Source organism: Polyergus mexicanus, unplaced genomic scaffold (assembly GCF_030449975.1).
Source record: "Polyergus mexicanus isolate NDT 795.1 unplaced genomic scaffold, iyPolMexi1.0 SCAF_13, whole genome shotgun sequence".
Classification (NCBI taxonomy): Eukaryota; Metazoa; Arthropoda; class Insecta; order Hymenoptera; family Formicidae; genus Polyergus; species Polyergus mexicanus.
This window is the reverse complement of record NW_027223333.1, coordinates 544,983-555,738: the sequence shown is the minus strand read 5'-3', so window position 1 is coordinate 555,738 and position 10,756 is coordinate 544,983. Positions and strand designations below refer to the sequence as shown.

At 39.3% G+C, this 10,756-nt stretch overlaps 1 protein-coding gene across 3 annotated transcripts; it reads left to right on the top strand.

Annotated features, from left to right (window-relative positions):
* The first annotated feature begins 1,388 nt into the window (after window positions 1-1,388).
* LOC138938485 (uncharacterized) lies at window positions 1,389-10,393 on the top strand. 3 transcript variants are annotated; one of them, XM_070305486.1, is made up of 8 exons: window positions 1,389-1,499; window positions 6,128-6,264; window positions 6,440-6,564; window positions 6,787-6,926; window positions 7,909-8,120; window positions 8,260-8,497; window positions 9,010-9,254; window positions 9,449-10,393. In XM_070305486.1, the coding sequence occupies exons 1-8, from the start codon at window positions 1,490-1,492 to the stop codon at window positions 9,677-9,679; spliced, it is 1,338 nt and encodes a 445-aa protein (XP_070161587.1). In that variant the 5' UTR covers window positions 1,389-1,489; the 3' UTR covers window positions 9,680-10,393. The 3 variants fall into 3 exon arrangements, with proteins under 3 accessions (XP_070161587.1, XP_070161588.1, XP_070161590.1); XM_070305487.1 differs by lacking the exons at window positions 7,909-8,120; window positions 8,260-8,497 and adding an exon at window positions 7,235-7,264; XM_070305489.1 differs by lacking the exons at window positions 7,909-8,120; window positions 8,260-8,497.
* Window positions 10,394-10,756: the final 363 nt, after the last annotated feature.

The following is a 10,756-nucleotide window of genomic DNA, read 5'->3' as shown; positions in this document are numbered from 1 at the left end:
AACTTTGCACTTATTACGTAATCAGCGCCGCATCGTTAGAGATTAATATTAGAGAGTGCAACGTTGAAAATATTTTTAATTAATTCACAAACTCCGTGTAAATAAGTATATGTCTTTTCACGATTAATAAAAATTGATACATTGATTCCTGCATAATAATTAAGATACGTATAGAAGCTAAAGGATCTCTTGCCACGATAATTATATTTTTATTTAATGACATATTGGTTTGAGAATCGTATTGTATATGTTAATTATGAGTTTCTTATATATATCTACAGAAATTCAATTTATGAAACATGGATACGCGTCAAATTGTCAAGATCAGCTGTTGATAACTGGTGACCATCAATCGATCACAGGTATCGTCAAGAGATAATTTACAATAATTATTTATATTATCGACATTTCTCGTAATCGAAAATTAAGACGGTCGTAAAAAAAAATATATTTACTAATACTTACTAATATATTTATATAATCTTCATATTAGTAAAAATATTTATAATATATTTTTATATATTTTTATTTTTTCATACTGCATGTGTAATTTACAATTGAATCTATGCGTTTCGAATGATTCACATATGAATCATTCGGAGAATCATCATTACGTGTAAATCTAATTGTCAAACGGAGTTGAGCGAGCTCCATATCCTTGTGGAAGAGAGGGTTTACTATTTCTGTTTACAGTTATTATTACATACGTGTCATAAATCGTCGTGTACTTATATAGACCCGTTAATCAAATGCAACGGAAATGAAAAATTCAGCTGGTCGATAAGGATTACTAGTTCATTCAAATGAAATCATCGTCTAAGAATGATAATGACCGCGTGCCATTCGCTGTTTGTTTCATGCGCTACATAAGCACTTTTAATAATTCGTCCCCATTATCAGTATCATTTGAAAAGGTAAACCGCAATTTTTTTCTCTGTTTCTCTCTCTCTCTTTTTTTAACGTATGAATTACGAATCGTATAATGCTGGTAGAGAATGAACTTTTATCACGCAACGTAGATGTAAAAATGCTTATTACGACCGGATAGCAAACGGGAGATAATATTGAAACGTGAGATGATTGATGAGGAATAATGATTCACAATTCGATCATCGCGATGATAAATTATATATTAAGAGACTCGACGATCTTCGTCTTATTATATCTGTACGTGACAATTAATCGGATTCTACGGTGATCTATCTCTCTGGAAGGCAAAGTGTAGAAATTCGATATATGTATTTACATCGCCGATCCTCTCGCATGACTCACATCTCGCTCGTTAATTATCATTCGCATACGTACATTGTATCGTCATACCTGTACGCGTCGCGCATGCGCCGCGCTGTCGGTCGCGGTCGGCAAGACGTCAAAATTCCGCGCCGCGTCGCAGATCGCAGCGCAGTACGAATTTCGTCGTCGTGGTGCGCGCATCGTGGTGCCTCGTCTTCTATAACCGGACGACATTGTATATTACTAAAAGGGCGACATGGCAGTTTGTAAGTCATAATATCCGTATTATTGACGTTTGAAATCTTTCACCTGATATATTTAATGATTTTTTTAAATCTATATAATTAGAATATGATTTGTTTTATATAGAATTCCTGTTGCTAGCCGTGCCTTATAGAATCTATTCCATTATTCATCGACGTGTTTCGGAGTAGAATATAGCTAATGCTCGTTATGATCGCTCGATTTAAATTGACGCGTAACATTACATAACGTTGTAATATATACGCAGAATTGTGACGTTGCGCCAAAAAAAAAAAAAAAAAAAGATTTTAATATATATCTAAGATATTATTTCATTAATTAAAATTTTTGTACTCGTTGATTAATTTCTGGATGCGGGTCTAAGAGTTTTCGACTGCCTCGCGAATTCATTTTCGCTCAGTCGAGCTTTATCCCATTTTACAACGATTTTTATAGAAATCGATCGAAGGATAATAGAGTTTCTAGGCGGAAGAAATAGTAGCTCTCTTCTTAAGAAGCGATCCTGTATGCCGTTTCTTTTCTAAGGTCTTTCTAAATATAGAGTTGGGGCGCGGCTACCGGTTTGACAAGCCGGCCGGCATTTCGATGCTTTTATACGACCGTATCGCATCTTGAATGCTCAAACGATTCTTTAAAGGAACTATCGCGTATGAACGTTTGTGTAGATCCGACATGAAAAGAAATTGCTAATCTCGCCGCGTGCTCACAGATAATGGAGAAAAAAGATTCTGGTAACAAATCTTCGTTTCGGTTTTCGCAGACATTCAGCACGAACTATGAATAGAATGAAAGGAAGTACGATGATGATATTCATTAAATCACACGGACACCGGATATAAATATTTATATAAAATCTAAGATATATAATATGTATATATCGCTGCTCTATTGCATGATTTAATGAATATATATACCACATTGTCTTAAAATCGTTTATTCAGTTTTAGAGTTTACATGCAGTATTAATGAGAAATTTCGCAATTATTGCGGCATAGCGAATGTGAGAGTAGATCTTGGATCCGATGACGTCCCTCTCGTCGGGTATAACATCATGTCATAAGAATGTGATCCCTCCACGTTCGCGTAATCCATGATTTCCAGAGATTGCCGGTCTCGTAATAAAGTTGCCGCCTCCGAGCTTCTTCATCTTACGTGTATCGTCTAAAGTCGTTTCTTCCGTTCTTTGAGCGCGCGAAAACTAATTTATCATTCTCTCGAAAATCTTGCTTCCCATCATCGAGTCTATTCTTGATTTCAAGAGCAAACACACACACACACACACACATATATATATATATATATATTAGGTGTACAACTTTGCTTCCGCCGTTTTCCTATAGATGGCTTTAGCGGTAAGTAGTGGTCGAAATAAATAGATCATAGACGTCATGCGATAAACTTGGGCATCTGTCAACATAACCCCATAGAAACATTAGTCGATTTGTGTCCGCGTCATAAAGTTATTCTCGATTGAAAATGTCAGTTTACGAGCCAAATTCTCGTCATTTGCGGGAGGTTTTAATTTTCTGCTTCAATATGAAGAAATCTGCGGCTGAGGCTCATCGAATGCTCTCAAATACTTATGGTGAAGCCGCCGTTAGTGAAAGAACGTGTCGTGAATGGTTTCGACGCTTCAAGAACGGTGATTTTCACGTCGAAGACCGGCATAGCGGTGGAAGAGAGAAGGTTTTCGAAGATGCAGAATTGGAGGCATTACTTAATGAAGACTCGAGTCAAAGTCAAAAAGAATTGGCACGATCATTGGGAGTGACTCAACAAGCAATTTCAAAACGCCTAACCAGTTTTTTACAATAAAGCCTCGAATTACGGGAAAAAAAGCAAAGGCGGAAGCAAAGTTGTACACCTAATATATACATATACGCGATTACTTAAGTTGCGCGTTTACGATACGAAATATTTTATTCTCTCCATTGTTCCTGCCATCTTCGTGACGCGATCGTATGCCTCGTTTGGATATTATGAGAGCGGAATCCTTGGAAATGTTCTGCAAATTCTGCGCGTGAAAGATGGACACTTTTCCCATTCACTTTACCGTGAAATTGGAGCGTTCTATTGCACGGCTCTCTAATTATATGTAACCTTTGCTCGCCGACCTGGTACTTTCTGTCACGTAAACTTCTCGAGGGATCGCACGAACAAAACTATCGTTAAAAATGTTCGTTAAAAATTTTACGGCAACCCATCCATTATCCTTCGAAAATTCCGCGTAAAAATGAAACGCGTCGCCTTCATATTATGTAACCGATGCGAAGGAAAGACAAGTTCGTATAGACAGGTATCGCTCGGAATACGATACGAGTTGGATACGAGACAGAGGTAAAAAACGATACAAAAATATTTTTACAGTTAAACAAAAAATTTAGGAACATTCATATATTGTTCAGACATTGTGATTTAAATGCATCGTATATTTATTATTGATTTTTAATGTTACGAAAAGATTTTCTTTGCTTGTTAGATATAATGTAGCTGGAAAAACTCGATGGAAAGATTCTCCGCGTTTTAGAGCAGGTGATGAATTAGCGGCGAGTAACACCTGTTGTATAGGAAGTTTTAGCAATCATGGCAGAAGGCACGTTAAATTACATTCTCCACAGCCGAGATCCACCTTTCAGTCCACGGTAAAGCAACGACAGTTGCCATGCGAGGTCAACGGCAGCACGAACGGCGAATCTCTCCACGAATAGTTCTACATAGCCGAGCTATCGGCCGCGATTTACCGTAGGACTAACTAGCGTGCAACTATTTAGCGTGAAGTGCTCGGATCGCTTTCTTTCCCTGACACACGCCATGTCGTTATCTGAATCCCCTTTCATCGTTTCATCACGAACGGATGTCGCGGATGAAAAAACGTCAGAAATTAATTGCGTGTAATTTATTTTGGACGATGTAAAAAAAAATTTGTAAAATTTTCGCTTACATTTCGTGCGTGAGCGACGGTATCCGGTAGTTACGCAACGCGAATCGGGCTCAATAGCTCTAATTTTCACGTTGTTATGTTAATTGCGACCCGCATTTTATGAAAGCTAATCAATTTGGCGCGCGAAATTAACGCGACTCAAATCACCACGATCTCTTTAGACGTCGAAAGAAACGTCATATTCTTCGCGTTCGATAAAAAAAATAGGATCCTAAAAAATATTCTTTTAACATACATACATACATTTAACATATATTTCTATAATATATTTCGAAAAATTTTCAAATCTCACAGCAGAATCAAGCGTATCGAAGCAACGTATATCAAAGAAGCATTGACCTGGCTTCGGGAATCAAAATAACAGAGTAATCTTCGAGAGGGAAGCTTCAGTAAGAAAACATTGACACATATCAGCGTCTTATCGAGCGTGTCACAGTTCGAGCGAGCAGTCTTTCGTCGAAAGAACAGCGGACGACGATTATTCCGGATCGCGGACATCGCGAATAATTGACATCGAAATAAGAATGACATCAGAGCGTTAGACCTATTACGTTTGACGATGACCTCGAGTTTAGCATCGGCGTTACATTCCGTATATAACGTGTATAGGGATATCTTATGTAAAAATTGTGCCAAATCGCCTCGCGTTATAATCCCTTTCTTATTTTACAATTCGTATGATGTCAGCGGTGAATAGTTGACCGACACGTAGCCAACTATTTATAATCGTTACGTGTATTCCCTTACTCGCGTGCTATTAAATTTACATGCGTTTCGAAGAAAAATACAATCAGAAAATAGAAAAAAAAATAGATAAAAATGTTAATTATAAGGTCGAAGTCGCGATTGACGCCTATTTCGCGCGACCTCGGAATTAATAACATGCTATGAAACTCTCTTGCTTAAGCGTTTAATATAAATTACGTGACGATTAACGGAATGATTGTGTATATTAATTGTTTTTGAAGATTAATTCAAATTAAAATTGAAAACTAAAAAATTTTTGGAATGGAAGAATCCACCATATTAGGTGATCACATCGTTTACTGTTAGTTTTCTTCTAGATGAATCAGAATTATTAAAATTTGTTGTTTACTAAGAGACGTGATCTCGTTGAACCAAGAATAATCGTTTATTTAAGTCTTACGTCTCGGCGTTTCGGAGCAGAAAATTGTGTCGCTTATTTAGAACGAAGTACACATAACTCGCGAACATCTCCTTGCTGACAAACGTAAAATTGACAGTGACTCATCCTTGCGCGTCGAACGCATCGATAATGTTTTTATGATTCGCATTTTAAAACTGAACAGAGGCGCAGAGGCTCGCACATGTAACTCGTTTGCGCCGAGAGTGACCTTTATATCATCATTAAAATAAAATCACGATCGAATCACTAGACATAAATCACGTACATGATTATCACTACTAGCGCGCAATATCGATCGCGTCCTGCATTGTCCTACTTTCTCGAGTATTTGACGTAGCCGTAGGGTCGGTCTGGCGTCGGGATGTCTGGATGTTCAGCATCGACATATTTTCGCGAATATGAAGAACGCCCATCCATATTAATCAGCGCGCGAAGATCGCGCTTGATCAGCTGATTCTATCGCGATTTATAGAGATTTATAAAAGTGCGAGATGAGTTATTGTTAATGCGATGATCTTATGTGTAATCCTTCAACTTTCCAGCGCTTTCCACCGAGGATAAGCTCGAGTACCATTTCTATCCCGTGACGGCCGGGCAGATCCAATTCCGGGTAAAGACATCCAACGATGCTCACGTCGCTCTCACTACGGGGCCCCAGGAGGGAGATCCGATGTACGAGGTAAGATTTTGCCTTCCCTTTTATTTTGATGCAGAGTATCTGAGAATCAATAGATATCTTTTCGGGCCACAAATTTTAGCTTTGCTGTAAAATGCAGCTTTGTAATGAGATTTTTATGCGATGATAATTAAACTGCGACGGAATACGTATTGAAGCTCTCGCATTCTCTCTTCAGGTTTTTATCGGAGGATGGAGCAACAGCAAGTCCGTCATACGCAGGAATAGAACCAAGCCGGAAGCGGCGGAGGTAGAAACACCTGACATCCTCAACGCCGACGAGTATCGCGGTTTTTGGATCAGGTAGCTGCACGCTCCTTTTTATTATATATTCATTGAAGTGTCGTTAAGAGGCAAGCATTTAGCGTGCGTTGTTATTACTAGGATTTAATTAATCAATTAAGTCTTGATACGTTCGAATCATTAAGTCTTGTTGTCGCACGAGTCAACGAGTTTCGATATTTTGCGCAATCATAATAAACCTATAACGTAACATTTCTCTTATTTGTTGTGAAAAATTTGCAGATGGAACGACGGCGCTCTCACGGTTGGCAAGGAAGGCGACTCGGCTCCATTCCTGAGCTACAACGATCCAGAACCGTTCGGGATCGGTTACTTCGGCGTCTGTACCGGCTGGGGTGCTACCGGTGACTGGCTCATCGAAGGTAAGGTCACCCGGGTCTCTTCTTTTCTCACTTTTAACAATACGAGTTATTTTTCCAGTACTTTTCGCTTTCTTAGCCCTCGATATATATTCTTCTTCTGATCCACCTTGTTTTACAGATTATAACGTTGATATACTACTCGTATCTGCGTAGGTAGAAATAATAAAGAGACTCGTTATAATAACAAATCCTCTCTCTATAGGTTGATCAAATTTTCTGCATTTTCTCGTAAATTGATATTTGATACTTTTTAATTTTCTTTCCGGCATCCTTTCGGACGATCCGCTAATGCATCGCGGTTCGCACAGCCATATGCTGCGGCGGAGGTCAAGGTGGTTGTACGTAATGTATTTGAAAAGCAATTCTTTGTTGTGAGAACTATGGCGTAGTCGCACGTGATCGTTTCTTAGATTCTGCTTCTCCGCCCGAGTATGTCTGATTCCATCCTAGCACGGATTAGCCCCACAACACGTGTGATCGATACTGAATTAAGAGCGCGCGGAGAGAATTCGATGTCTTGCAGAAAGCTTTTGCATTTAATAGTTTCAAGAAAAAAAAAAAAATAATAATAATCCAGCACATCGATACACGGCACGTTTAGTTATAATAGACTGTAAGGCACCGTAGATACGCGATTGATTTCCGCTAACATACATCTGACGGATTTATTTATTTGACTGCTTTCCCGCTTTCGCCTGCTGAAAGTTACATCATTTCAAGTAATAAAGAACTCATAAAAAAGGAAACATCGTATGGAAATTTCTTCAATTCGAAGGAGAGCAGCATATCGAAAACAATATGATGTAAATATATGTATATAGATATGTATGATAGAGTTTAATTTCTCGTCTATTTTTTCTCTCTTTTTTTCTCATAATTTGTTTACACATTAATTAGAGATTATTTAATTTAACCATATGGGTAAAAGTGTTTTCAATTCATAATTGTCTTTTTTATCGTTTTTTTTTTTATATTTAATAAGGTCGCAAACCCTTGAACACTCTTAACAAGCTAGAGTACAAGTTCCACGCCGTGCGAAGCGGCTCGGTGCTGATCGACGTAAAAGCCAAGAGCAACGGACATATCGCGCTGACCGATCGAAAGGGCGAGTCGAGTCCCATGTACGAGATCATGCTTGGCGGGTGGGAAAACATGGCGTCGGTTATTAGATACGATCGCAAACAGCCTGACAAGGTTCGAAATGAGCTAATTGTCATGTCAATTAATCGGAACGGTAAAATTGGTCCGACGATTGGGATGATTTGGCGATTCCGAATTAAGATCATTTACACGTCTTTCGCTCTCATGTGGGAAATTTTCCATATCCGTCCAGGTACGCGTGGACACGCCGAATCTGCTCAGCGAGCGCGAGCACAAGAGGTTCTTGATTACGTGGCTCGAGGGCCTCGTCACGGTCAGATCGGGCGGTCAGAGCGGTGCCATCCTTATGGAATGGCGGGACCCGAATCCCATCGGCGTGAGCTACGTGGGGGTGCGCACTGGTTGGGGCGCGACCGGAGACTGGAAACTCCGTTTCGAACAAAATCCCGCAGTTACCGATCAGAAGAAACGTAATAGTCTCTCTCTGGACGTCTCTCTTTCTCTCTTTCTCTCTGGATAGCGATACGAGATCGGCGTCAATGCCGAAAGATGATGTCACGTTGCGCAATAATTTTCCGCGATTAATAAACGGCATTAACGCAATCTTGAGATCGTCAAGTGAATAAATCTCCTTGCTTGGCTGCGATATTAAATCCGTATACGCCCTCATGCACGCGCGTTCAATTAATAAATGACACTCCTGATATTTCTCTCTGTCATTTTGTCAATTGATATTTGTAGCATACTTATCTAAGTTCTGATTTTCATTTTTCATTTTATTTCTCAAACACGTATTCTATTAACCGCATGGAATTTCATAGCACTATAGCTTACGTATAGACAAACGCATTAATATAGCTTGATTGGATGACGATATTTGCACTGCTGCATCATATTATCTTCCGATATTTTTTATCATGCCAATATGTAATACAAAACATTCCTTTCGCAATATTTGTTAGGCATAAGAATGTGATTATAGATCCTAGCACGGCGCCGTCCGCACCGTTGGAAGTCCGTGGACTCGACGCGGGAAGCATGTGCTGGTGCGACGCGTCCGGCGGAATGGTACCGCCTGACGCGGTCGAAGGTGGAAACGATGACGGGCCTTTGTTCGTCGGTAGGGCTCATCACGAGGGTGCTCTCATTCCCGGCAAGGTGAAGCCCAGCCACTCCGTTTGCTACATCGCCTGGGGAGGCGAAGAGCATGGAAAGACTGATTACCAAGTGAGTATAAATTCAAACTAAAGATTATAAAAAAAACTCGGATATTTTTTTACATATATTTTATTTTATATATAATATTATAGAATATATCGCATTCAAAATCGACCGCCTATTTACAAAGCTATATGTTTAAGAAAATTTCCAATTTTGTACAGAGAATTATTCTCATTATTCGTCTTGTCTCTATTCTGTAGGTCCTTTGCAGCTGCAATCCCACGTGGGTGCCGACGAGCGGCAACAACATCCCACCGAACGCAATTCCGGGTGGCGAGACTGAGGATGGCGAACCGCTGTTCGTTGGTCGCGTATCCCACGAGGGCACTTTAACCATCGGTAAGGTGCAGCCTTCCCATAGCGTGTGTTACATACCTTTCGGCGGCTCCGAGGTTGCCTTCTCCGAGTACGAGATCATGGTCGGGCAATAAACATCGAGGGAAACTTCCCGGCCCCGAACGGAAATTCGTTGGGAGTCGTCGACTTATCGGCAGTTCTGCGGAGAAGAGATGGCTTTGAAGAAGACGGCGATCTCAATCATGTTACAAAGTTTCATATCGTTACAAAAAAAAAAACAACATAAAATGAATAGACAGAATCCATGATTTGCGCGAAGACCTTTTCTGATTTGTCAATTTTTTTTAAATAGAAATCTACGTATTTATTGAGAAATATGGAGAAGGAATTTCAAGTGTGCAAACTAGTCTATAGTTACATTGTAAGTCGACAACATTTACGCGAAGAATGCTGTAGAACTGACCGATAAGCCGGCGATATGCGCTGAACGCACTATCGTTTATACGCAAGCGTCTGCTTTTCGCACAGAGTATAATTGCGGTCGCACGTTATAGGAAGAGAGAGCAAATTAAACGGCAATACATATATAGCTCGGCTATAAATGTATATGTTTACGCTATATGTATTCTTGATCGCAGCGCACCGGATATCGTCTGCATAAAGTGTTATTTTGCCTTCTCCACATCGTGAGACGACGAATCGTAGATATATATTTTTCATGAGATGCCTATTGTTTTTCTAACGCACAATATATATACTTTAAGCTTCTCGTTAAAAAGTATATTTTCGGATATTCTGTATTCTTATAATGCACAGAGATTAAATGTATATCGACAAAAATATTAAAAGGATATTGTTACATTTGATTGTACCCTCATTTGTATACTAAAATCTTTCCCCAATTTTTTAAATACCCAGATAGCTAAATATATCGAAAGCAGATCATGCCAAATGTCTGCTATCAACTACTGTCAATAAAAAAGTTACAAACTTGATACAGAAATTATTGTTATTGATTAAATCAACAAATTGGTGTCAAAAATCAAGCAGAGCCTGCTTACAGAATATGACAGCATATTGATAGCGAGAAACATAGCGGGATTTGCGCGCGCGCAATCTGACGGCAAATTGGCAGCAGAAACCGAGCAGAATCTGCAATTTATTACAAAAGATTACAAAATTAAATTCTTTATTTGAAATTGTAAGGTTCA